Source organism: Notolabrus celidotus, chromosome 5 (genome assembly GCF_009762535.1).
Source record: "Notolabrus celidotus isolate fNotCel1 chromosome 5, fNotCel1.pri, whole genome shotgun sequence".
Classification (NCBI taxonomy): Eukaryota; Metazoa; Chordata; class Actinopteri; order Labriformes; family Labridae; genus Notolabrus; species Notolabrus celidotus.
In genome coordinates, this window is record NC_048276.1 from 882,357 (window position 1) to 909,634 (window position 27,278).

General features: G+C 44.2%; 1 protein-coding gene across 1 annotated transcript in view; it reads left to right on the forward strand.

Annotated features, from left to right (window-relative positions):
- The first annotated feature begins 2,140 nt into the window (after window positions 1-2,140).
- The window catches only part of dpysl3 (dihydropyrimidinase like 3), a 43,218-nt gene continuing 18,080 nt past the window's right edge, over window positions 2,141-27,278 (forward strand). The window contains exons 1-10 of the mRNA XM_034684323.1: window positions 2,141-2,248; window positions 6,770-6,954; window positions 9,203-9,367; window positions 9,486-9,547; window positions 11,809-11,889; window positions 15,186-15,254; window positions 20,437-20,557; window positions 22,795-22,951; window positions 24,360-24,501; window positions 25,074-25,244. Of these exons, the coding sequence (XP_034540214.1) occupies window positions 2,229-2,248; window positions 6,770-6,954; window positions 9,203-9,367; window positions 9,486-9,547; window positions 11,809-11,889; window positions 15,186-15,254; window positions 20,437-20,557; window positions 22,795-22,951; window positions 24,360-24,501; window positions 25,074-25,244 (1,173 nt within the window). The 5' untranslated portion in view covers window positions 2,141-2,228. The remainder of the gene's footprint in view (window positions 2,249-6,769; window positions 6,955-9,202; window positions 9,368-9,485; window positions 9,548-11,808; window positions 11,890-15,185; window positions 15,255-20,436; window positions 20,558-22,794; window positions 22,952-24,359; window positions 24,502-25,073; window positions 25,245-27,278) is intronic.

The window sequence follows — 27,278 nt, forward strand, 5'->3', positions numbered from 1 at the left end:
CGATTGAATTAAAGCCACAGAAGTCACAGGAAATCAAACAGTCACGTATATCAGAAGACAAACTCGTGACCAGAGAGAACATTCTCCCAGTGTGGGACTGTGATAAGCTCTTCAGGTTTGGTGCTGTTGGAATAAAAAAACATTCAAAGTAAATATTAGTTTGTATCAGACGGGATCCAACCACAAACCAGACCACAAGGAAAGACCTGAAGGGTGGTCTTCTGTGAAACGGTTCTTTCATGTGTTGAACTTGTGGAAAGACTGGCACACGTTCACAGTCTGAATGTATGAAAGACAGATTATTCATCTTCATGGGGTTTAAAAAAGAAGAACTTAATCTAACCGCAGAGGAGAGAGGAACCAGACTTCAAAAATGATCTGGCTTCAGAGATCATCTAATCAATCTTCCTTTGACAGCGTTTCAAGACAAACCGAGTCTTTGTTGGAAGAATAACTGGCCTTGAAATCCTAACATTTATTTTCTCTTCTTCCCCTCTTCTCTCCTCTTCCTCCCTCTCTCCTCTTCCTCCCTCTCTCCTCTTCCTCTCTCCTCTCCTCTTCCTCCCTCTCTCCTCTTCCTCTCTCCTCTCCTCTCCCTCCCTCTCTCCTCTTCCTCCCTCTCTCCTCTTCCTCCCTCTCTCCTCTTCCTCCCTCTCTCCTCTTTCTCCCTCTCTCCTCTTCCTCCCTCTCTCCTCTCCCTCCCTCTCTCCTCTTCCTCCCTCTCTCCTCTTCCTCCCTCTCTCCTCTTCCTCTCCTCTCTCCTCTCCCTCCCTCTCTCCTCTTCCTCCCTCTCTTCTCTTCCTCCCTCTCTGCTCTTCCTCCCTCTCTCCTCTTCCTCCCTCTCTTCTCTTCCTCCCTCTCTGCTCTTCCCCCTCTCTCCTCTCCCTCCCTCTCTCCTCTCCCTCCCTCTCTCCTCTCCCTCCCTCTCTCCTCTCCCTCCCTCTCTCCTCTCCCTCCCTCTCTCCTCTTCCTCCCTCTCTCCTCTTCCTCCCTCTCTTCTCTTCCTCCCTCTCTGCTCTTCCTCCCTCTCTCCTCTTCCTCCCTCTCTTCTCTTCCTCCCTCTCTGCTCTTCCTCCCTCTCTCCTCTTCCTCCCTCTCTGCTCTTCCTCCCTCTCTCCTCTTCCTCCCTCTCTCCTCTTCCTCCCTCTCTCCTCTTCCTCCTTCTCTCCTCTCCCTCCCTCTCTCCTCTTTCTCCCTCTCTCCTCTCCCTCCCTCTCTCCTCTTCTTCCCTCTTTCCTCTTCCTCCCTCTTTCCTCTCCCTCCCTCTCTCCTCTTCCTCCCTCTCTCCTCTCCCTCCCTCTCTCCTCTTCCTCCCTCTCTCCTCTCCCTCCCTCTCTCCTCTTCCTCCCTCTCTTCTATTCCTCCCTCTCTCCTCTTCCTCCCTCTCTCCTCTTCCTCCCTCTCTCCTCTCCCTCCCTCTCTCCTCTTTCTCCCTCTCTGCTCTTCCTCCCTCTCTCCTCTCCCTCCCTCTCTCCTCTTCCTCCCTCTCTCCCTCCCTCTCTCCTCTCCCTCCCTCTCTCCTCTCCTCTCCCTCCCCCGCTCCTCTTTCGCCCGCTCTCCTCTCCTCTCCCTCCCTCTCTCCTCTGTCTCCCTCTCTCCTCTCCCTCCCTCTCTCTCCTCTTTCTCCCTCTCTCCTCTCCTTCCCTCTCTCCTCTTCCTCCCTCTCTCCTCTCCCTCCCTCTCTCCTCTCCCTCCCTCTCTCCTCTCCTCTCCCTCCCTCTCTCCTCTTCCTCCCTCTCTCCTCTCACTCCCTCTCTCCTCTTTCTCCCTCTCTCCTCTTCCTCCCTCTCTCCTCTCCCTCCCTCTCTCCTCTTCCTCCCTCTCTCTCCTCTTCCTCCCTCTCTCCTCTTCCTCCCTCTCTCCTCTCCCTCCCTCTCTCCTCTTTCTCCCTCTCTCCTCTTCCTCCCTCTCTCCTCTTCCTCCCTCTCTCCTCTTCCTCCCTCTCTCCTCTTCCTCTCTCCTCTCCTCTCCTCTCTTCTTCCTCCCTCTCTCCTCTTCCTCCCTCTCTCCTCTTCCTCCCTCTCTCCTCTTCCTCCCTCTCTCCTCTTCCTCTCTCCTCTCCTCTCCTCTTCCTCCCTCTCTCCTCTCCTCTCCTCTTCCTCCCTCTCTCCTCTCCTCTCCTCTTCCTCCCTCTCTCCTCTTCCTCCCTCTCTCCTCAGAGCGACAGGCTTTTGGTCAAAGGCGGGAGGATCGTGAACGATGACCAGTCCTTCCATGCCGACATCTACATGGAGGATGGCGTCATTAAGTAAGTGCTGAGCCGTCCTCCTCTCTGCTCTGTTTTCATTCACTCCCACTCTCTGTTAATCCTCCACCTGTTCCCCGGATCATCGTTTCTTACCTATTCAAGTTAATCCCTCTCGTTGGAGATCAGATGACGAACAGAAATGAAGTTCTTCCTGGTGGGACTTTGAACTTTCTGTGGAGCTCCTTAAACGTCCATCTCTTCAGAATAAGACATATTAATATCACTGAACTTCACATTGGTGATGTTTACATTCATCTAAAGAAGAACCCTTCCCTTTATACCGCCTCCAGGATGGAAGACTCTAAAAGGGCAGACAGATAAAGTGTTCAGGATCTGGTGGGGTCAGTGAAGCTGCAGTCTGAGGGCTGTAGGGTGAGGAACTCTTCCTCATCAGAGTGAAGGTGACTGATATCATTCATGCAGACGTGTTAAACCGTCTCTACAAGCCTCCACAGTAAATATGAACCTTCTCCTCACCTCACCTCAGACCACTTTATCTCCAGACTGTCAGGATCAAAGAGTCCAGCTCTTCATTTCCCTGTAGCAGGAAGAGGACTTTCTTGCCCTCCAGGGGGGTGGGGCCATAAGTGTGTGATGTCACGTGAAAATGATTTGAATTGGTTTGCAGAGTTAGGCTAACACTTTTGGAGCTGGTAAATGGTAAATGGTAAATGGACTTGTACTTATATAGAGCTTTTCTAGTCTTTCTGACCACTCAAAGCGCTTTTACACTACTCATCATGTTCACCCATTCATACCCATTCACTCTCTGATGGTAGAGGCTGCTCCTGTAAGGGACCATCAGTATTAGTTGATTACATTCGTTCTCATTCACACACCTCTGAACAACAGAGGGAGCAATTCGGGGTTCAGTGTCTTGCTCAAGGACACTTCGGCATGTGACTGCTGGAGCTGGGATCGAACCGCCAACCTTCAGATTGATAGACGACCGACTCCACCCACTGAGCCACAGCCGCCGAGCTAGCACCACCCGCCTTGGTCCTCCCTGCAGGTCGACGTCCACATGCCTGTGATGGTTTTGCATTGCCATCTCTCAGCTGTGCTCGTTTACATCCAGGTAGTAGAGCATTATAGCATTATGATAGCCATTAATTGGAGCTACGCTGGTTTTGCATTACCATCTCTCCGCTGTGCTCATTTACATCCAGGTGGTAGAGCATTATAGCATTATGATAGCCATTAATTGGAGCTACGCTGGTTTTGCATTACCATCTCTCTGCTGTGCTCATTTACATCCAGGTAGTAGAGCATTATAGCATTATGATAGCCATTAATTGGAGCTACGCTGGTTTTGCATTACCATCTCTCCGCTGTGCTCGTTTACATCCAGGTAGTAGAGCATTATAGCATTATGATAGCCATTAATTGGAGCTACGCTGGTTTTGCATTACCATCTCTCCGCTGTGCTCGTTTACATCCAGGTAGTAGAGCATTATAGCCTCTCCGCTGTGCTCGTTTACATCCAGGTAGTAGAGCATTATAGCATTAGGATAGCTATTAATTGGAGCTACGCTGGTTTTGCATTACCATCTCTCCGCTATGCTCGTTTACATCCAGGTAGTAGAGCATTATAGCATTATGATAGCAATTAATTGGAGCTACGCTGGTTTTGCATTACCATCTCTCCGCTGTGCTCATTTACATCCAGGTAGTAGAGCATTATAGCATTATGATAGCCATTAATTGGAGCTACGCTGGTTTTGCATTACCATCTCTCCGCTGTGCTCATTTACATCCAGGTAGTAGAGCATTATAGCATTAGGATAGCCATTAATTGGAGCTACGCTGGTTTTGCATTGCCATCTCTCCGCTGTGCTCGTTTACATCCAGGTAGTAGAGCATTATAGCATTATGATAGCAATTAATTGGAGCTACGCTGGTTTTGCATTACCATCTCCCCGCTGTGCTCATTTACATCCAGGTAGTAGAGCATTACAGCATTATGATAGCCATTAATTGGAGCTAGGCTGGTTTTGCATTACCATCTCTCCGCTGTGCTCGTTTACATCCAGGTAGTAAGTAGAGCATTATAGCATTATGATAGCCATTAATTGGAGCTACGCTGGTTTTGCGTTACCATCTCTCCGCTGTGCTCGTTTACATCCAGGTAGTAAGTAGAGCATTATAGCATTATGATAGCAATTAATTGGAGCTACGCTGGTTTTGCATTACCATCTCTCCGCTGTGCTCGTTTACATCCAGGTAGTAGAGCATTATAGCATTATGATAGCCATTAATTGGAGCTACGCTGGTTTTGCATTACCATCTCTCCGCTGTGCTCGTTTACATCCAGGTAGTAGAGCATTATAGCATTAGGATAGCCATTAATTGGAGCTAGGCTGGTTTTGCATTACCATCTCTCCGCTGTGCTCGTTTACATCCAGGTAGTAGAGCATTATAGCATTAGGATAGCCATTAATTGGAGCTACGCTGGTTTTGCATTACCATCTCTCCGCTGTGCTTGTTTACATCCAGGTAGTAGAGCATTATAGCATTATGATAGCCATTAATTGGAGTTACGCTGGTTTTGCATCACCATCTCTCCGCTGTGCTCGTTTACATCCAGGTAGTAGAGCATTATAGCGTTATGATAGCCATTAATTGGAGCTACAGCCCCAGCTAGTGGTGGGTGTCTGCACTATAGCTTAGATATGATATATGGCTGACAATTCAGACCTACAGTGATCACAACATTAATAATTGTGCTGCCAGCTTTAGTGGACTAAACGCTCACATCCCTCATGATTCTTGCACACATGTGGACAATCATAGCAAAAAGCTGGAGCCTACATCTTTCTAAAACCTCAAAGTGTTCTAAATCTAAGTCTCAAAATGTCAGATTAATGCTGAAAATAGTCCCCATGAAACCCAAAGTGTGCACCATGGAACCATGAAAAAAACAGGAGGTTGTTTTTGATGAATTCAAGTAAACTCAAATTATTTTAAGAGAAATTAAAAATTATAGTAAAGCTGTTATTTAAATCCAGAGATGTGAGAAATGACAGAGTAATAGATTTAACATTTTTATTATTAATTGTTTCAGTCATTTTTTAAGTGATTATTTTGACCTGATGCTGCAGTCGGACTTCTTAAATGTAAGGATAAGCTGCTTTTCTTTTTTTGGACTACTTTTTGCAACAAGAAATTGTCCCATTTTAATATTCTGTAGTTGCAGTCCTTGTTGAATCATGATCAGATCCTCTATGAAGGAAGAGTCCAGTCAAAGAAAACTTTTGTTCTTCAGGGGATTTTATCTTCTGCTGTTATTGTCTGGAAACCCTGATCCAAATTTAGCGTCCTCATTAACTCTTCCTGCAGAATGAGTGAAAGTTAACTTCAGAGGAAACGTGTGCGAGCACAAGCTGCTCCTCCAGGCACACAGTGTCCTGCTGGCCGGTCTGGACCAGAATCAGAGTCCCTGTTTTTGAGGGTTCAGCTCGGAGGCAGTTGGCTCCAGGACAAAGTGATAGCAGCCCGTTGAGTCCAGAGTTTCACGTCCCGCCCGGCCAGACAAGGCGAGGGCAGTTTGAATTCCTCTCTCTCTGTGTCTCCCTGAATCCGCCTGTCCTCTCGTTCCCTCCCGTTCAGCTCCCTCTTGATTTTCCAATTATAGTCTCTTTGTCCCCCCCCCGTCCCCCCCCCGTTCCCGTCCCTGAGAGCGAGGAGAGAGGCACCCACAGAAAGCATGGTGTTGCATAATAAGCACCCAGATGCCTGCTGGAGCATTGAGCTGCTGGCAGCCTCACAGAGACTCCGGCCTCTGCCTGCCCGTCTGAGTGTCTGGCCGGTCTGCTCTGTAAAGTCTGAACAACAGGGCCGAGTGTTGAAGTGTTGACATGGTGACAATGTGCTGCTTCAGGCATGACTTTAATACAACTTCTTTATCTACCAATAACTTCTTTAAACACATGCACACATGCAGTCTGTGATGGCTGGACTCAGACGTAGGAGTTGAGGTGGTTTGGGAGTCTGATAAGGTCGCCTCCTGGGTGTCTTTGGGGGTTTTCCGAGCACTCAAACTGGGAGGAGACCCAGAACTCTCTGCAGGGATTAAATATCCTGTCTGGCATGGGAACGCCTTGAAATCCCCCTGGATGAGCTGCAGAGCATCGCTGGGCAGAGGGATGTCTGGGGCATCTTGTTTAGCCTGCCAAACTCGACCCAGTTCTGCACGAGTCAGACGTTTGTTGGTCTCAGCCTCTTAAATATAAGAATCTTCTCTGTGTCGTCTTTTAAAGCTCAAAGTCTGGAGTTAAAGAACTGTGCTTCATTAGAGGACTCTGCTTAGTGTTTTTGGGGAACAGGGATGAGCATTCTGCACACAGAGGGAGACAGATTGAGGTTTTGAAACGTTCATGGCGTGCAAGATGCAGATTTCTTCCATTGTGATGCATGATTATAGTGAGGACGGGGGAAAACCACATGATTTATTCTGCTGTCTGAAATCTTTTGTTCTTAAATAGTTCTGAAGTATGAAACCGTCCCCCTTCCCTCCAACAGGCAGATCGGAGACAACCTGATTGTTCCCGGTGGAGTGAAGACCATCGAGGCCAACGGGAAGATGGTGATCCCCGGCGGCATCGACATCCACACCCACTTCCAGATGCCGTACCGTGGAACCACCACCGTGGACGACTTCGCTCAGGGATCAAAGGCTGCTCTCGCCGGGGGCACGACCATGACGGGTAAAGGACGTGCAACATAGAGAGTAAAGTTAGAGGAGGGTAAAGAGTGCAGGAGGGAGGGAGGGAGGGGGAGAGAAAGGGAGGAGAAGCTTTATTGGATGGATTTGGGCGGCCCTCCAAAAACAGGACCGTACAAAAGAGTGAGTGTTTGGTGTTTGGGGGGCCAGGACTCAGGAGGAGGGTTTAAAAGAATCTCTTCTCCCACAGAAACACAACACCACTGTCCGTCTGTCCGTCTGTCTGTCTGCATAGCTGCACAGTGTGGATGTAAATGCAAGCTTCATGTAGCTCAGACACCAGACGCTAACACGCTAACAGCTGCTGGATACTATAGTCTCATTAATACCATTAACTTCCTTTGAGCCGGCTGCTGCTGCTGCTGCTGCTGCCCTGCGCGTTGTCTGCCAGGAGAACGCTGCGTCTAAAACAGACAGGCGTGTCCCTGTAAGCTCTATTCATGAGCTCCTTTCATTCAGGGATTATATTCCAGAGAGAGGGAGAGTGGAAACATGCTCTCTGTGTTCGTCTGTGACACTGTATCTGTCCGTCTCTCACAGATGAGGTTGTGTTCGTGTGGAAGGTCAGAGAGCCACCGTACTACACAGCAGTGTTTCAGCTCTAACTGCTGTTTCCAGCTCGATCCTGTTAACATGCAAAGAGCAGATAAGCAGATTGGGTCGTCTTTAATGAGATAAGAGCACAGTCAGTTGGAGAGCCAGCAGGCGGCCTTATTGTATTACAGCTGACTCAGATAAAGCAGGATTTTTATTACATGTTGTGTATGATGAGGATTGACTGTCCATGAATAATCTGAGAGAGAACAAACATGAAATATTCAGACATGTTTATTGATTTCACATCATCAGAATCAGCTGTATGTGCACACATAGGAGGAATTTGACCACAATATAACTCTGTCTCTATGTACAATCATTAAACATGACTTATTAAGATAAGATAATAATACTTTATTGATCCTTTAAATTCAGCTGTTGCAGAAACACAGACATGCAAGAGTAGTACAAAATTAATAGAGCACAAATACAGAAAAAAATAATAATAGGTTAAAAACTAAAGATTTATTCAGATGTTACACATGGTATAAATATGTGTCATTTCACAAATTTAACAAAAATATAACCTGCACTGTGATGAAGTTGAGGTGCAATATGCAATATGATAAATATATATATGTCTGTATACATATTAAAATGAAATGAAATAAAATAAATTTAAATAAAATAATATAATATGATATAATATAATATACATTAATATGATATGATATTATATTATATAATGTGATAGAATAGAATAGAATAGAATGTGATATGATATAATGTAATAAAATATAATATAATATATAATATAATATACTATAACATAATATAATATACTATAATATAATATACTATAATGTCATATAATATAATATAATGTAATATAATATAATATGTCATATAATATAATATAATATAATGTCATATAATATAATATAACATAACATAATATAATATAATATAATATAATATAATATAATATAACATAACATAATATAATATAATATAATATAATATAATATAATATAACATAACATAACATAACATAACATAACATAACATAACATAACATAACATAACATAACATAACATAACATAACATAATATAATATAATATACAATAATATGTCATCAGACCAGAGAGTAAACGTGTTTAAAAGCAGTAGGGAGGATATATTTTTACACATTTCTGTATCATAATTCAGATTTATCCTCCAGGAATTATTTTGTCACTACTCTCCAATAAACACACTAAATATTTGAACATAAGAACTTCCATCTGTTGTGCCTTAAAGTCCTCTGAATCACCTCCCTGCTCCACTGAAAACTCAATCCACTTCCTGTGTGCCGCTCTTTGAACTTAAAACGTGACTGTGCTGATGCAACCAAAGACAAAGTTCTGAAAATACCCACAGTGTCAGTGGACCCTGAATGCATCAAGGACACCTGCACTCAGACAGAGATGTTGAAAATGTGATGTGACGTCTGACGAGGTCGGTCCCCTCCGGCTGCTGGAACTCAGACAGACAGCTGATTATGCACCATGAATAACACAGAGACCAGCAGACACATCCTGACATCACTCTGTCCACTTCTCTTCATGTGAGACCGTCCACACCCCGCTCTGTCACGCCTTTCATTTTCACCTCCTTTCTCTCCTTAAATATCCCTCCTGCCTCCTCCTCCAGTCGACCACGTGATCCCTGACCCTGGCAGCAGCCTGATGGAGGCCTACGACCAGTGGAGGCAGTGGGCGGACGAGAAGTCCTGCTGTGATTACTCCCTCCACATGGACATCACCCACTGGAACGACAGCGTGAAGCAGGAAGTGGACACCCTCATCAAGGAGAAAGGTGGGCTGTGGCGGCGTGACACACAAACGACTGTGTGGGGTTTTAAACGTTAACACGTGTTGTTGTAGGACTCGAAAAATTCATGTGTTTTCTTCTTCTTGTTGTGTTTCTGTTACAGGTGTGAACTCGTTCCAGGTCTACATGGCTTACAAGGACTACTACCAGATGAGCAACAGTGAGGTACATCACATTATCCTCACCCACCCCTTAACAAGTCTCATCAATCAATCTTTATTTATAAAGCACCAAATCACAACAAACAGAGCAGGTCTAGACCGGACTCTATGTTCTATTATTAACAAAGACCCAACATCAAGACCAAGATCAGATCCAGTCCCATCTTCCAGACAGGACTCAGTCTGATCTCATCTTAATCCACCATGAGCAGAGCACTTTGCAGCATTTAGCAAGTTACAGTGGCAAGGACAAACTTCCTTTAACAGGCAGAAACCTCCAGCAGGACCAGACTCATGTTAGACACACATCTGAATCTGAGACCGTGTTGGAGAGAGGGATAGAGGGAGATGAAGAGAGAGAGAGAGATGATAGTGGGGAGACGGATAGTAGTAGTTGTAGCAGCTGGAGTCTGGACCACGTCCACAGCAGCAGAGATCCAGAGGAACCTACGAGACAAGGGAGCTCAGGGACTCCAGAAAGGTCTAAGAAAAGAGAGAAGAGAGGGAGACCAGAAGAAAGAAAAAGAGGAGAAGAAATGGTGAAGGAATGACAGAAGGAAAGGAGGGGATGAGAAAAGGAGACATAAAGGATGAAGAAACATGGAAAGAGCAAAGAGAGAAAGAAAGAAATGAAGGGAGAAATATGAAAAGAGAGAAGGTAAGAATGAAAGAAAGAAAGAAAGAAAGAAAGAAAGAAAGAAGAACAGAAAAGAAAGGTGAAAAGAAGGAAGGAAAGAAAAGAAGGAATGACAAGGTTTCTTCATCCTTTCTGTCTCCTTTCACGACGAATGAAAGGAGACATAAAGGATGAAGAAACATGGAAAGAACTAAAGAGAGAAAGAAAAAAGGAAGGGACGAAAGGACAAAGGGGTAATAAAAAGAAAGAAAGAAGGAAGGAAAAAAGAAAGAAAGAAAGGAAGGAAGAAAGAAAGAAAGAAAGAAAGAAAGGAAAAAGGAAGCAAAGAAAGAGAGAAAGAAGGAAAGAAGGAAGGGATGAAAGGACAAAGGAAAAAGGATTGAAAGAAAGAAAGAAGTAAAGAAAGAAAGAAGGAAAGAAAGAAAGAAAGAAAGAAAGAAAGAAGGAAAGGAAAGAAAGAAAGAAAGAAAGAAAGAAGAAGGAAGAAGAAGAAGAAAAAAGAAAGAAAAAGAAAGGAAAAAAAAGGAAAGAAAGGAAAGAAAGAAGGAACAAAAGAAAGAAGGAAAGAAAGAAAGAAAGAAAGAAAGAATGAAAGCAAGAAAAGAAAGAAAGAAAGAAAGAAAGAAAGAATGAAAGCAAGAAAGAAAGAAAGAAAGAAAGAAAGCAAGAAAGAAAGAATGAAAGCAAGAAAATAGAAAGGATGAATAACAGACCCCAAAAAAAGAATCTACAGCAGAGATCCAGAGGAACCTACGAGACAAGGGAGCTCAGGGACTCCAGAAAGGTCTATGGTTAGTAACTTTAATGGGACAGGAAGAGTTAAAGTGAGAGACAGGCAGAGAGAGGAGAGAGAGGGAAAGACAGGATCCCAGTGTGTCAGTCTAAGCCTATAGCAGCAGAACTAAGACCTGGTCCAAGCCTGATCCAGCTCTAACTATAAGCCAGTCGTCTCTTACTGGAGAGTATTTTTTTAAAGATGGTCTTGAAGATGTAAACGTGTGTTCATGGATGCTTAAATATCATTACCCTCTTAAAGAAATCGAACTGTGATCAATATAATTGATTAACAAGCATGAAAACATGACATCAGGGCGTGGGTTCAGCTCTGAGCGTCCCTGTGTCTAAGGAAGTGAGTAAATCATGACCTTCAGATTTCACACTGACGTCCTGACTTTAAGAGAAGCCTCCCTCCTCCCTCCTCTCTCCTCTCTCCTCCTCTCCTCCTCATCAGTGATGTAAAGTGTAAGTTTGTCAAGCTGGGGAAAGTTAAAACATGAAGTCAGACGCTGTGAGGAAGGACTCTTAGAGTTTCTCATGCAGCCGTATCTGATCCAGTCCATCAGAGGAGCACGTGAGGCAGCAGGAACACTCAGCCTTGAAACCCTGATGTCATGCGGCTCATGAGGAACTGTGGCGCAGCAACATTACAACATCCCACACGGGCCCTGGAGACCACACAGGATAATTACAGCGCGCCGTGGTCGCACAAATCATGTAAATTGTGGCCTCCTGCTTCAGCCCGACCCCTGGGATTAAATGTAGTGTTTGATTCTTGTGTAAACAGGGTTTGATATAAAAAGCACGTCACTGTTATTCAACTGTTTCTGTGTCTCCTCCTCCTCCTGCAGCTCTACGAGATCTTCACTTTCCTGGCAGAGCGGGGAGGCATCGCTCAGGTCCACGCTGAGAACGGAGAGATCATTGCTGAGGTAAAAATCAAGAGGAATATAAACCTTCTTCTTCTTTATTCCCCTCCTGCCTCGTCCACCTCCAGCTCCACCTCCACCTCCACCTCCACCTCCAGCTCTTGGATCTGTTTGAGTTGATTTACTGTGGTTCACTTCAGTTCCCAGTCTTATCGCAGATCCTCTCGTGTACCTGCAGACTAAACATGCTGTCAGTGATGAAGGGGAGTGTTTCCTGTTTAATGTGTGGGTGTAGTAAACACAGCACGGCTCTGCACTGTGGACCAATGCAGCGTCTGAACTGGAGTGTAGTCGTGTTAGTCAGAGCTCCAGACAGAGCCTGGACTCTGTAACGTCCCGTGTATGTATGTGTGTGTTGGATCTGATTCATTCCAAATCCTAGATCCCCAACCCAGATTTGAATCAGGACTTTGAGGGGGTCTGCTCTTCATCATGCTTGAGACCAAAGTTGTCATGACTTTACTTTAAAGCTCCTGACGTACAGACGGTTTGTTCAGGTCATACTGAAAGTACAACTATAACGATGACCCCAGAACTATGTGCGTTTCGACCGGAGCAACCAGGGTCTAAATTCAGTTCAGGGGTAGTTAATCTCCCCCTGAAAAGCCCCTGCTTTGGGGGTAGTACTTTTCAAAGGTCCTGGGACTTTCAGCTGAACGTGTCAGTGTTTGTGGAGTTTACACAGCTGTTGAAACACAGAGGGAGTTCCTAGGAATGCAAACTAGTTTAGTTTTTATTAAGATTTCAAAATACTATTTAATGTATATTTTTTCCTCCATATATCACTGGCCTGATTTGCACAGTCAACCACAGGAACCTTTTAGTTCAGGGTAAAGTAGTTCTGGGGGCTAAAAGACCCCAGAACTACTTGGTCAAAATGCACCTTTAGTTCCAGGGACTAAATGGATCCGGTGGCCCCGTTGTTGTCTGTCTCCACCGAGGTTTTGCAAATCATGCCAGTGACATATGGAGAAAGAAATATATAATCGCACTACACCTCCAGACCAGTAGAGGGCAGTAAGGAAGAGACAAAGGCCATTCAACAAAGATGACACCATAGGAGGAGACGGACAGGCCGGCATCATCATGTTAGCCTGTTAGCATGGAGGAGATTACTATTGTGTTGTTGTAGTTTGTGAAAATCCCTGTCAGAGATGGACCGGTGTTTTGGTTTAAACAGCGACCCTGTTAACTGGAGACTCTCAGCTGGATGCATCCCTCATAAACGTCTTTAGACCATCATTAAATATCTGATGAGGATATTTTGAAATCTTAATAAAAACTAAACTAGTTTGCATTCCCAGGAACTCCCTCTGTGTTTTAACAGCTGTGTAAACTCCACAAACACTGACACGTTCAGCTGAAGGTCTCCAGTTTACAGGGTCACTTTTAAAAAAAAATGTGAAAAAAAATTTGAAAAAAAAAATTTTGAAAAGAAAAATTTTGAAAAGAAAAATTTTGAAAAGAAAAATTTTGAAAAGAAAAATTTTGAAAAGAAAAATTTTGAAAAGAAAAAATTTGAAAAAAAAAAAAGTGAACATTTTTATTTTTTTGAAAAAATATTTTTTGAAAAAAAAAATTGACAAAAAAATTAAAAAAAAAAAATTTGACAAAAATTTTTTTGAACAAAAAAAGAATTGACAAAAAAAATTTGACCAAAAAGTTGACCCGGAGCCTGTCGAAAAAAATAATTTTCCTCAAATTTGGAAATTTTGCTCCAAAAGCAGAAAAACGTAAAAAAAAAGGGAAAATTTTGCGCCTGCAGTTAGAAACATGGAAAAAGCGATGACTGAATCAACACGTGAGAGGAGATAAGCACGAGTAGCAAAGACGTTTCAACACGCCTTTAAAATCCTTTTGATCTCAAAAAGCCGTGATCGCAGAGATCGCCGGTGTTTTGGTTTAAACGGCGACCCTGTTAACTGGAGACTCTCAGCCGGATGCATCCCTCATAAACGTCTTTAGACCATCATTAAATATCTGATGAGGATATTTTGAAATCTTAATAAAAACTAAACTAGTTTGCATTCCCAGGAACTCCCTCTGTGTTTCAACAGCTGTGTAAACTCCACAAACACTGACACGTTCAGCTGAAGGTCTCCAGTTTACAGGGTCACTTTTAAAACCGGAACACCGGGAGCTGACAGAGACGCATTCAAACTATCAGGCTCAGAGAAGACCAATGTTCAGGAGGTCTTAAACACTGACGGTACGTTCAGCATTGCAGGCCCCGCCCCCAAAGATCCTGGAGCTTTGAAAGGCAAGGGCTGTTCAGGCGGAGATTAACTACCCAGGAACTAAATTTAGACCCTGGTTCATGCGGTTCAAAAGCACCTTTAATCTGTAGTTCCTCTCTAAGACGTTAACCTTCAGCACAGTAATGTCTGAGCTGCAGGATTCTTAATGTAGAAACACACCTGGAGTTGATCTCAGACGCAGACACTTCTAGATTCTTCAAATCTGTCATCAACAGGTTCTCGCTCCTCGAACAGTCACCACCGTTAAGAAAAACTGTCTGAGTAACAAGTTTCTCCTTTAAAGTGGAGCTTCTGGTCTGTGTGGTCTCTCTGGGATGGAAGTGTTTGGCAGCCGGCCTGAAGTGACTCACAGTTTTCCTCCCTATAGTTCCCTCAGCTAACTTACATTACCCTCCAGTCTGTCTTTTGTTTTGAAGTTGTCATGGTCACGCTAAATCCATAGCATTCCACAGCTTGATGCATTTAAACAAAACAGCACAGAGGAAGGGAAGCTAGCTCCAGGGATTAGCTGCTTCTGCTAGCTCCATAAAGATCTATGTACGAGGCTAACTAGTAGATTTGTATGAAGCTAGCTCTCCATGGATTAGCTTATTCTGCACAAGGCTGGTTCACACAGGAGCATTAGAGTCCATCCTTCCTGTATGGACTTAGGAAAGCTTGGCCCATGTCAGAGAGTCACTTTGTGGAAGCGTATCTTAGTAAAGCATCCACATGGACCCTCTTAGACGTCCCGCCCAAGTGTCCCCATGCAGGGTCACGTCTGCGTTTACTACACACACAAATATGCAGCCGCAGATATTCTGGAGCTCGGCCTGGAGTTCACCAGAGACCTTCACCAGTGCGGGGTTTCCCACAGTCCTCCGTGTGTGGCCTGATCCAGATGACAGCAGGGCGGCTTGTATGCTTCACACAGAAACAGAATATCATGTTGGAGTGTGACCAAGAGCTGACATCAGCCTGAGCACTCGAACCTCTGAATGATCCTGAGTCCGATCCATGTAAGAGCTAACAGGTTACTCTCTGTGTGTGTTTGGTGAACAGGAGCAGGGCCGCATGCTGCAGATGGGCATCACTGGACCAGAGGGACACGTGCTGAGCAGACCAGAAGAGGTACGACACACACATGCTGTCCACATACAGTATAGACTGTTAGAGGATTTAAAGCTCCAGTGAGGGACTCTTGATCTGTGCAGATTTAGACCCAGTATTCTGTTAAGATCTGTCGTCATCAAACAAGGTTGAGCTCGACTACATTGAGCGGTGAAGCCGGTTACGCTAAAGGGGGGCGGTGAGCTCCTGTTTATCCCTGATCCCATAAAAACAGGTAGAGTCACAGAGTTCAGGGAAGCTGCTCAGAGATACAAGTGTCCCAGATATTCCAGATGAAGGAACCTCCACCGGTCTGTAAGTCACATCATACAGTCCTGCTCACCATTATTGGCACCCCTTCATTTTTTGCAAAACCTCTACAATATCTTCAGAATTAAATGAAAATGTACCAAATTTGTATCACCATGATCTTCTAATTGGAGGTCCAAAGTACTTTAACAAAGAAAATACTTTTTTCAACTTAAATATTGTAATTTTAAAGAAGAAACAGAAGAAACAGCATGTGCAGCAATAATGGAACCCCTCTTTAATATTTGGTTGCAGAACCTTTGGCAGTGATGACAGCCTCCAAACGTTTCTTGTAGCCATCTATGAGCTTCTTGCACTTCTCAGCTGGTATTTTCTCCCACTCTTTCTTTGCAAATTGTTCAAGCTCTTGAACATTTGCAGGTTTCTTTTCCCCAATGGCAGATTTCAGCTCAAACCAAAGATTTTCAATCGGATTGAGATCAGGACTCATTGCTGGCCATTTTAAAACAGTCAATTTTTTCCTTATCAACCATTCCTGCGTGCTTTTGGATGTGTGCTTTGGGTCTTTGTCTTGCTGGAGGACCCATGATCTTCCACGCAAACCAAGTTTTCTTACACTGGGTAGGACATTTCACTCTAAAATGTCTTAAAGGTGACATATCACGCTTTTTTCATCAATATATATTGGTCTAAGAGGTCCCCAAAACATGTCTTTAAAGTTTATGCTCATAAAAACACTTTGAAATCAGATTCTGGTCTGCCTGTAAACCCCTCTTTTTCAGCCCTGCTCAGAACAGTCTGTTTTCCCTCTGACCACGCCCCCTCAGGAAGTGGGTGTGGCCTCGGCTGCCCGGCACGTTGATCTAATGTTTACATGTTGGCTGAATATACACGGCTGCTCACAGACCCGCGTTACTTCAACCCTCTGAATCTGATCCAGAATCTGATCCTGACGGAGAGGCGCCTGCAGCAGGACCTTTCTGAACCATTGGTCACAGATTTAGTGTTTCTTGTTGTTTTATTTGTCAGCATGTCGACGTGTGTCTTGGTACACAGCTACCAACATGTAGCTATGTGGCTATGCTAACTAGCGCTAGCACTTTTCCATGAAAACTAAAAATCATCCACTAGATCTTCAAATCTGCAGACGTGGGGAGTCAAACCGACCTCTCCCAGAAAGGCAGCAGGACCTTTCTGAAGGATTGGTCACAGATTCTGTGTTACTTGTTTTATTTGTTAGTATGTAGACGTGTGTCTTGGTACACAGCTACAGCTACAGCTATGAACATGTAGCTATGTGGCTATGCTAATTAGCGTTAGCACTTATCCATGACAAATAAAAATCATCCACTAGATCTTCAAATCTGCAGACGTGGGGAGTCAAAGCGACCTTTGTGTTTATTAAGACAGCCTACAACTAGCATGCCTCCCTCCTAAGCTCCTTGTTAGCACACATGTGTGCAGGGAATGAAAAACGGAGGAGGGGTTGAGTTGTATTTTATACAGTCTATGGGCTGAACAAGCTCCGAGCTCTGACTTCCTGTTACAGACCGGATGGCGTTGTGACGTATGAAAAACACAGAAAACTGAAACGGCTGGTATCAGCACACATTTACAGAAAGGTGGAGAAATCAGAACAGGGGCAGAATGGAGTCTTTGACTTTTCAGGGGGTTTGGAGACAGGGACACAGATTTCAGGGAGAGAACCATTAAAAAGTCAATTTTGCATGATATGTCACCTTTAATAATTCTCTGATTTCCTGATTCCTGTGATACGGTCAAGGCCTCCAGTACCAGATGCAGCAAAGCAGCCCCACAACATTATGGATCCTCCACCATGCTTAACTGTTGGTAGGGTGTTCTTTTCCTTGTAGGCTTCATTGCACCGTCTGTAACATTTTCCCAGAAGGATTGGGGTTTGTCCAGGTACTCTTTGGCAAAGATTAGTCGTTCCTTATTATGTCTTTTCCTCAGCAATGGTGTCTTCCTTGGTCTTTGCCCATGCAGCACTGTTTGGTTTAGTGTGCAGTGTATGGTACTTGTTGAAACCATGACCCCACACTGCTCCAGGTTGGCCTTCAGGTCTTTGGATGTTTGACGTGGGTTTTTTTTCTACCATTCGCACCAACCTTTGAAGATTTCTCTCATCAATTTTTCTCTTCCCCCCACGTCCAGGGAGGTTCTCAACAGTTCCATGCTTGGCAAACTTCTTAATAACATTCCACACTGTTGAAACAGGGATACCAAGGTCTTTGGAGATTACCTTATACCCTTTGGAGGTCTTGTGTATGTTGATTCTGATGTCCTCAGACAGCTCCTCTGTCTTCACCACTGTGATAAAGGAACAGGGGACAACGGATGGCCTTTTAAAAACACAGAAGTCATCATTCATTGGCTAATTCATGTCACATGGGCACAGACAATTTATCCCAGGTGATTCTCATTTGTGATTTACCACAGGTGAGTCACACTGTGTTTCCATACTGAATTACAGCAAAGGGTGCCAATACCAGTGACACAGCAAGCTTTAAGTTTGTATTTTTTTTAATTGTTGTTTATCATTTTCTCTTTTGTATCAAACACAAGTTCTCTATAGAAAAAAGATTCTTTTTTTTCAGAAGATATCTCACTTTATGTACTTAAACTTCATGGGTGCCAATAATGGTGAGCAGGACTGTACGTCACCGGAGGATCTGCAAGCTGATTGGATATCACGGCGAGAATGAGTCACTGGAGTTCAGATTTTTAAACTCTCACGAATTCATTCAAACACATAATCTGCTTCATGCTAATTGTTCTTTCACTCACACTAATGATTTTATTCACGTGTCGTGTGAACGCACCATAATTAGTGATGGTTTCAGATCAGTGTATTTAAAGGCAGAGGCATCAATACCTGAGACCGCATTAAAGGTTGTATCAGTATCGGTACAGCACCACCGTGAGTCTGAGCTCTGTGTTTGTGTGTGTGTAAAACTAATTTCCTGTGTCTGTGCTAAATTGAGATTTTAAATATTAAAGGTGACATATCATGCCAAATCAACTTTTTAATGGTTCTCTACCTGAAATCTGTGTCCCTGTCTACAAACCCCCTGAAAAGTCAAAGACTCCATTCTGCCCCTGTTCTGATTTCTCCACCTTTCTGTAAATGTGTGCTGAAACCAGCCGTTTCAGTTTTCAGTGTTTTTCATACGTCACAACGCCATCCGGTCTGTAACAGGAAGTCAGAGCTCGGAGCTTGTTCAGCCCATAGACTGTATAAAATACAACTCAACCCCTCCTCCGTTTTTCATTCCCTGCACACATGTGTGCTAACAAGGAGCTTAGGAGGGAGGCATGCTAGTTGTAGGCTGTCTTAATAAACACAAAGGTCGCTTTGACTCCCCACGTCTGCAGATTTGAAGATCTAGTGGATGATTTTTAGTTTTCATGGAAAAGTGCTAGCACTAGTTAGCATAGCCACATAGCTACATGTTGTAGCTGTAGCTGTAGCTGTAGCTGTAGCTGTGTACCAAGACACACGTCTACATACTAACAAATAAAACAAGTAACACTAAATCTGTGACCAATCCTTCAGAAAGGTCCCGCTGCCTTTCTGGCAGAGGTCGCTTTGACTCCCCACGTCTGCAGATTTGAAGATCTAGTGGATGATTTTTACTTATCATGGAAAAGTGCTAGCGCTAGTTAGCATAGCCACATAGCTACATGTTGGTCGCTGTGTACCAAGACACACGTCGACATGCTGACAAATAAAACAACCAGAAACACTAAATCTGTGACCAATGGTTCAGAAAGGTCCTGCTGCAGGCGCCTCTCCGTCAGGATCAGATTCTGGATCAGATTCAGAGGGTTGAAGTAACGCGGGTCTGTGAGCAGCCGTGTATATTCAGACAACATGTAAACATTAGATCAATGTGCCGGAGAGCCGAGGCCACGCCCACTTCCTGAGGGGGCGTGGTCAGAGAGCTCATTCTCATTTAAAGGCACAGACACAGATAACAGCCTGTTCTGAGCAGGGCTGAAAAAGAGGGGTTTACAGGCAGACCAGAATCTGATTTCAAAGTGTTTTTTTGAGCATAAACTTTAAAGACATGTTTTGGGGACCTCTTAGACCAATATATGTTGATGAAAAAAGCGTGATATGTCACCTTTAAGGAAACATCTCAATGATATTTACTTCATTTTTTTTTGAATGCCAAAAAATCAGTCAAAAAATGGACACACACATTTTTAAATTGGTGCCACACACACACATTGTTCTCGTTCTCTTCACACGTGGTTTCAGACACATTAGAGGTTTTGAGTGAACAGGATCCTGATGGTGCTAATGTTCCTTTAACAAGCAGCAGAATAAAGCTGTGTGCTTCCTCCATCTTCAGCCTGACTGTGATTTTCCACTCTGTCGTGGAGTTTTCCCACAGTGTCAGTGTCATACAGTGGATTTGATTCACGAGAGTGGAAGGCTTAGTGTGATGATTAAATGTAGTTGGATGGCTGTTTTATCAGTGTCTGGTGTCCTGTTTAGTTTAGTTTATTGGTTCTTGGACTCCGGTTGAACTCGTAGCCTGGAACACAATGATCAGCTGAAGTGTTGTTTATGCGTCATCCTGCAGACTGAAAAACAAGTGCACAAGAGAGAGAGCCATCACATCTGCCTCTCTACTTATTAGTTACCATGCAAACATTAACATGACTTCAGCAAGTGCTGCTAAACAAACGTCTTACTGAACCCTGACTCAGAGACACTGAACAAACCTTTAATGTACATGAAGTTAAAATTACAAGCTTCACTTTTGGTTTCAAGGGAATTATTGAAAAACACAGCTCTGAAAATAAGTAATGTGATGTGGTGAAGATATTTAAAGTGTGTTTGAGGAAATCCTAATGGAGGAACCGTTCATGACTCACCCACAATGTCCTGTCCCTCCTGCAGCTGGAGGCCGAGGCCGTGTTCCGTGCCATCACCATCGCCAGCCAAACCAACTGCCCTCTCTACGTGACCCGGGTCATGAGCAAGAGCGCCGCTGACATCATCTCACAGGCCCGGAAAAGAGGTAAAGAACTTCTCACAGACAGGACTCAGTCTGATCTCATCTTAATCCACCATGAGCAGAGCACTTTGCAGCATTTAGCAAGTTACAGTGGCAAGGACAAACTTCCTTTAACAGGCAGAAACCTCCAGCAGGACCAGACTCATGTTAGACACACATCTGCTGAGACCGTGTTGGAGAGAGGGATAGAGGGAGATGAAGAGAGAGAGAGATGATAGTGGGGAGACGGATAGTAGTAGTTGTAGCAGCTGGAGTCTGGACCACGTCCACAGCAGCAGAGATCCAGAGGAACCTACGAGACAAGGGAGCTCAGGGACTCCAGAAAGGTCTAAGAAAAGAGAGAAGAGAGGGAGAGGAGAGGAAAAGAGGAGAATAAATGGGGAAGGAATGACAGAAGGAAAGGAGGGGGTGAGAAAAGGAGACATAGAGGATGAAGAAACATGGAGAGAACAAAGAGAGAAAGGAAGAAAGGAAGAAATAAGAAAAGAATGGCAGGAAAAATGAATGAAATAAAAAATGGAAGCCAGAAGAAGAGAGAGAAGTGAGGGAAGAAAGAAAGAAAGAAAGAAAGAAAGAAAGAAAGAAGGAATGAAAAAGGAAAAAAAGAGAAGTAAAGAAAGCAATAAAGAAAAGAAAGGACAGAAAGTAAGAAAGAAGACAGAAAGAAGTAAAAAAGAAAAGAAGGGATGAATAACAGACCCCAAAAAAAGGAATCTACAGCAGAGATCCAGAGGAACCTACGAGACAAGGGAGCTCAGGGACTCCAGAAAGGTCTAAGAAAAGAGAGAAGAGAGGGAGACCAGAAGAAAGAAAAAGAGGAGAAGAAATGGGGAAGGAAAGGAATGGATAAGAAAAGAAGACAAAGGATGAAGAAACATGGAAAGAACAAAGAGAGAAAGAAAGAAAGAAGGAATGAATGAAAGTAAAGAAAGAAAGAAAGAAAGAAAGAAAGAAAGGATGAATAACAGACCCAAAAAAGGAATCTATAGCAGAGATCCAGAGGAACCTACGAGACAAGGGAGCTCAGGGACTCCAGAAAGGTCTATGGTTAGTAACTTTAATGGGACAGGAAGAGTTAAAGTAAGAGACAGGCAGAGAGAGGAGAGAGGGAAAGACAGGATCCCAGTGTGTCAGTCTAAGCCTATAGCAGCATAACTAAGACCTGGTCCAAGCCTGATCCAGCTCTAACTATAAGCTTTATCAAAAAGGAAAGTTTGAAGCCTACTCTTAAAAGTAGAGAGGGTGTCTGCCTCCCGGACCCTGACTGGTAGATGATTCCAAAGGAGAGGGGCCTGATAACTGAAGGCTCTACTTCCCATACTACTTTTAGAGACTTCAGGTACGATGAGCAGGCCTGCATGTTGGGAGCGTAGTGTTCTAGAGGGGGAATAGGGTGCTATGAGCTCTTTAAGATATGAAGGTGTCTGAGCATTAAGAGTTCTGTAGGTCAGAAGAAGGATTTTATATTCTGGTCTAGGTTTTATTGGGAGGCAGTGTAGAGAAGCTAACACAGGTGAGATGTGCTCTCTCTTCCTGGTTGTAGTCTGTACTCCAGCTGCAGTGTTTTGGACCGGTTGAAGAGTCTTCAGAGAGAGTTGGATGTGTCTCATTTTTGTGATATTGCGTCAGTGAAAGAAGGAGGCTGGAATTTATAAAAGAGCAGAAAGAGGCGTGGTCGAGGTCCTGCTCTGGAAACTTCACTAAAACACATGTTGCTTGATACACAAGCCAAAACAAATAAACCTGCCTCTGAACAGCGTTCAGTCCTGGAGGATTTTATCTGTGTTTTAGAAATCTGAACTCTTCTCTCTGAATATTCGTCAGGTTTGAGAGTTCTGATCTCTTGTGCCGACTTTCTGCTACTCTAGAATGAAATGTGACCTCAGGCGTCCTCCTGATGTTATTCAGACCCGTCACAGGCGTCATATCTCTGCTTGGATCAACTCTCATGCTCTTTAGTGACAGGAATCAAACCCTCACCTCTCATGCATGAAAGAACAAGCTCAGTAACAACCGAGCCAAAGAGAGATTCAGACATCGCCAAGGGTGACGTTTGGCTCTTCAGAGATTGGGCAATGTTCCTGTTCTGCAAACACTCTGATGAATTATCAACGCTGTCAGGGAGATTAACCTGCTGATGAATGAATCAGGCTTCACTGCTGCTTCGGCCAAAACAACCTCTGATACCAATCAATCTGGAACGCTCAACATTTGATACTCTGACGCTGTTTCTTTCCCAGGAAACGTTGTGTTTGGGGAGCCAATCACAGCCAGCCTGGGGACTGATGGGACGCATTACTGGAGCAAGAACTGGGCTAAGGCGGCTTCTTTTGTAACATCACCTCCTCTCAGCCCTGATCCAACCACCCCAGACTATCTGAACACACTGCTGTCCAGGTATGAACCACAACACATCATATATACCTCAACTTTATCATGTTCTTTAACCTATTTACACTGTAACGAGGGAATGTTTGAACAGATCATCAGAGGAGAGGAGGCAGAGTCACTGAACTCTCCTCTCTGCAGCATTTAGCAAGTTACAGTGGCAAGGACAAACTTCCTTTAACAGGCAGAAACCTCCAGCAGGACCAGACTCATGTTAGACACACATCTGCTGAGAGCGTGTTGGAGAGAGGGAGAGAGGGAGATGAAGAGAGAGAGAGATGATAGTGGGGAGACGGATAGTAGTAGTTGTAGCAGCTGGAGTCTGGACCACGTCCACAGCAGCAGAGATCCAGAGGAACCTACGAGACAAGGGAGCTCAGGGACTCCAGAAAGGTCTAAGAAAAGAGAGAAGAGAGGGAGACCAGAAGAAAGAAAAGAGGAGAAGAAATGGGGAAGGAAAGGAATGGATAAGAAAAGGAGACATAAAGGATGAAGAAACATGGAAAGAACAAAGAGAGAAAGAAAGAAGAAAGGAAGGAATGAAAGGAATAAAAAAGGAAGAAGGAATAAAAAAAGAGAAAGAAGTAAAGAAAGCAAGAGGGACAGAAAGAAAGAATGAAGAAAAGAGAGAAAGCAAGGAATGAAAGGAAAAGGGAATGAAAGGAAGAAAGAAAGAAAAGAAAGAAGGACGGAAAGAAAGAAAGGAATGAAATTAAATTAAAAATGAATAAAAGAGAGAAATAAAGAATGAAAGAAGGAATGAAAGAAAAAAGTAAGGAATAAAAAAGAGAAAGACGTTAAGAAAGCAAGAAAGAAAAGAAAGGACAGAAAGTAAAAAGGAAGGAATGAAAGAAAGAAGAAAGAAGGAAAGGAAGAAAGAGAAGGAATGAAAGAAAGAAAGAAAGAAAGAAAGGATGAATAACAGACCCAAAAAAGGAATCTCCAGCAGAGATCCAGAGGAACCTACGAGACAAGGAGCTCAGGGACTCCAGAAGGTCTATGGTTAGTAACTTTAATGGGACAGGAAGAGTTAAAGTGAGAGACAGGCAGAGAGAGGAGAGAGAGGGAGAGAGAGGGAAAGACAGGATCCCAGTGTGTCAGTCTAAGCCTATAGCAGCATAACTAAGACCTGGTCCAAGCCTGATCCAGCTCTAACTATAAGCTTTATCAAAAAGGAATGTTTGAAGCCTACTCTTAAAAGTAGAGAGGGGGTCTGCCTCCCGGACCCTGACTGGTAGATGATTCCAAAGGAGAGGGGCCTGATACTGAAGGCTCTACCTCCCATACTAACCTCCCTTCAAGCGCCATCACCTGGCTCTTATAGGGAACCAAAGGAGGACACTCAGTAGAGACCAAAGTGAATAATAACCGTCTCATGTAGTGATTGTGGATCTGTGTTCTCGTCCCCGTCCTCCAGTGGAGACCTGAGTGTGACCGGCAGCGCTCACTGTACCTTCAGCGTGGCGCAGAAAGCCATCGGCAAGGACGACTTCACTCAGATCCCTGAAGGGGTCAACGGGGTCGAGGAGAGGATGACTCTGATCTGGGACAAAGCTGTGGTGAGAACTTCTGTTTTTTCTTCCCGGTTATCAACATGTAGAAAAAAGAGAGGAATAATAAGAAGGATATTTAGTCGTGCTTTCAAACCTCTGTCCCCTGAGGGAAAGAAGACGTCTCCTTCCCTTAGTGTGTCATCTCTGTTCTTTGTTCTGTTTGAGTTTCAGGAGTCAATCCACACCTTCTTCATTCCTCCTGTTTCTATTTTTATATTTCAGGGCGTTCTTCTCCTCCGTCTCCTTTCTTTATCTGACTGTCTCTGTTTTCCCTGCATCCTCTCCCAGCTCTCACTCCCTCCTCACTGTCTCTGTGTTCCTCTCTCTCCTTTCCTTTTCTATCTCCACATCTGTCCTTTCCTTCACCCTGGTTACAGCACACTGCTCTCATTTCTTCCCCTCCGTGTTCAGCGTGCAGACTCGGAGCATGTAGCTTTAGATGTGTGGATTAGCTATTAAAGGTTAAACTGACTCTGTCTCTTTAAGCAGTGTCTGTGTCTGAGACCAGCAGGGCCCGGTTTGAAGACCCCTTTAAACGAATGCTAACCATCTCCTCTCTGTGTGTGTTCCCCTCTCAGACCACAGGTAAGATGGACGAGAACATGTTCGTCGCCGTCACCAGCACCAACGCGGCAAAGATCCTGAACCTGTACCCTCGCAAGGGCCGGATCGCCGTGAGCTCCGATGCTGACCTGGTCATCTGGGACACAGACTCCATCCGCACCATCACTGCTAAGACGCACAACTCGGTACGAACAGCACGCACTCAATCGTTCTCCTCAGACTCTCTCCAAACAGAGCCGGTCTAGACCGGACTCTATGTTCTATTATTAACAAAGACCCAGCATCAAGACCGGATCAGATCCAGTCCCATCTTCCAGACAGGACTCAGTCTGATCTCATCTTAATCCACCATGAGCAGAGCACTTTGCAGCATTTAGCAAGTTACAGTGGCAAGGACAAACTTCCTTTAACAGGCAGAAACCTCCAGCAGGACCAGACTCATGTTAGACACACATCTGCTGAGACCGTGTTGGAGAGAGGGATAGAGGGAGATAAGAGAGAGAGAGAGATGATAGTGGGGAGACGGATAGTAGTAGTTGTAGCAGCTGGAGTCTGGACCACGTCCACAGCAGCAGAGATCCAGAGGAACCTACGAGACAAGGGAGCTCAGGGACTCCAGAAAGGTCTATGGTTAGTAACTTTAATGGGACACGAAGAGTTAAAGTGAGAAGACAGGCAGAGAGAGGAGAGAGAGGGAAAGACAGGATCCTAGTGTGTCAGTTCCCTGGCAGTCTACCTAAGAACTTCCTTTAAAAGGCAGAAACCTCGAGCAGAACCAGACTCAAGTTAGACAGACATCTGCTGAGACTGATTTGGGGGTTGGATAGAGGGGATAGAGGAGCTCAACTATAAGCATTATCAAAAAGCCAACCTCCTCACCATCACCCAACACCAGCTGAGGTGGACCAACCTAGTTACAGTGGAGAGGACAAACTTCCTTTAACAAGCAGAAACCTCCAGCAGGACCAGACTCATGTTAGACACACAGCTGCTGAGACCGTGTTGGAGAGAGGGATAGAGGGAGATGAAGAGAGAGAGAGAATGATAGTGGGAGACGGATAGTAAGTAGTTGTAGCAGCTGGAGTCTGACCACGTCCACAGCAGCAGAGATCCAGAGGAACTACGAGACAAGGGAGCTCAGGGACTCCAGAAAGGTCTAAGAAAAGAGAGAAGAGAGGGAGACCAGAAGAAAGAAAAAGAGGAGAAGAAATGGGGAAGGAATGACAGAAGGAAAGGATGGGATGAGAAAAGGAGACAAAAGGATGAAGAAACATGGAAAGAACAAAGAGAGAAAGAATGAAATGAAGGGAGAAATATGAAAGAGAGAAGGTAAGGAATGAAAAGAAAGAAGAAAGAAGAACAGAAAAGAAAGGTGAAAAGAAGGAGGAAAGAAAAGAAGGAATGACAAGGTTCTTCATCCTTTCTGTCTCCTTTCAGAAGAATGAATGAGACATAAAGGATGAAGAAACATTGGAAAGAACAATGAAAGAAGAAAGAAAGAAAGAAAGAAAAAGAAAGAAAGAAAGAGAGGAGAGTAAAAGGGAAGAAAGAAAGAAAGAGGGAAGGAGGAAGGAAGGGAAGGAAGGAATGAAAGAAAGAAAGAAGGAGGAATGAAAGGAAAAGGAATAATCGAGAAAGAAAGAAGAGGGAGGGAGGAAGAAGGAAGGAAGGAATGAAAGAAAGAAGAAAAGAAAGAAAGAAAGAAAGAAAGAAAGAAAAAAAAAGAAAGAAAGAAAGGATGAATACGACCCCAAAAGAAGAATCTACAGCAGAGATCAGAGGGAACCTACGAGACAAGGGAGCTCAGGGACTCCAGAAAGGTCTATGGTTAGTAACTTTAATGGGACAGGAAGAGTTAAAGTGAGAGACAGGCAGAGAGGAAGAGAGGAAACAGGATCCCAGTGTGTCAGTCTAAGCCTATAGAAGTCTAAAAAGCATCATGTGACGTTCAGGAGAAGAAGAAGAGATAAGCGTTTCCTCCTGTGCGTGTGTTTCCAGAGAAGAGAGAGAGAAGAGAAAGATCCATATTTGATCTGCGTCCGAGCTCTCAGTTCCTCTAAACGGAAAGAAGTCTCAGTGGATCTTCACCCTAATACGTCTCACTGTGTCCCATTTAAACCAACCCAGAGACCCTCTAAAATCTGAATCATTCAAACACCAGATTCATCTGAACACTCCCTCATCCTGTTAGCAAACATTTTCCCTCATGTTGTAAATCA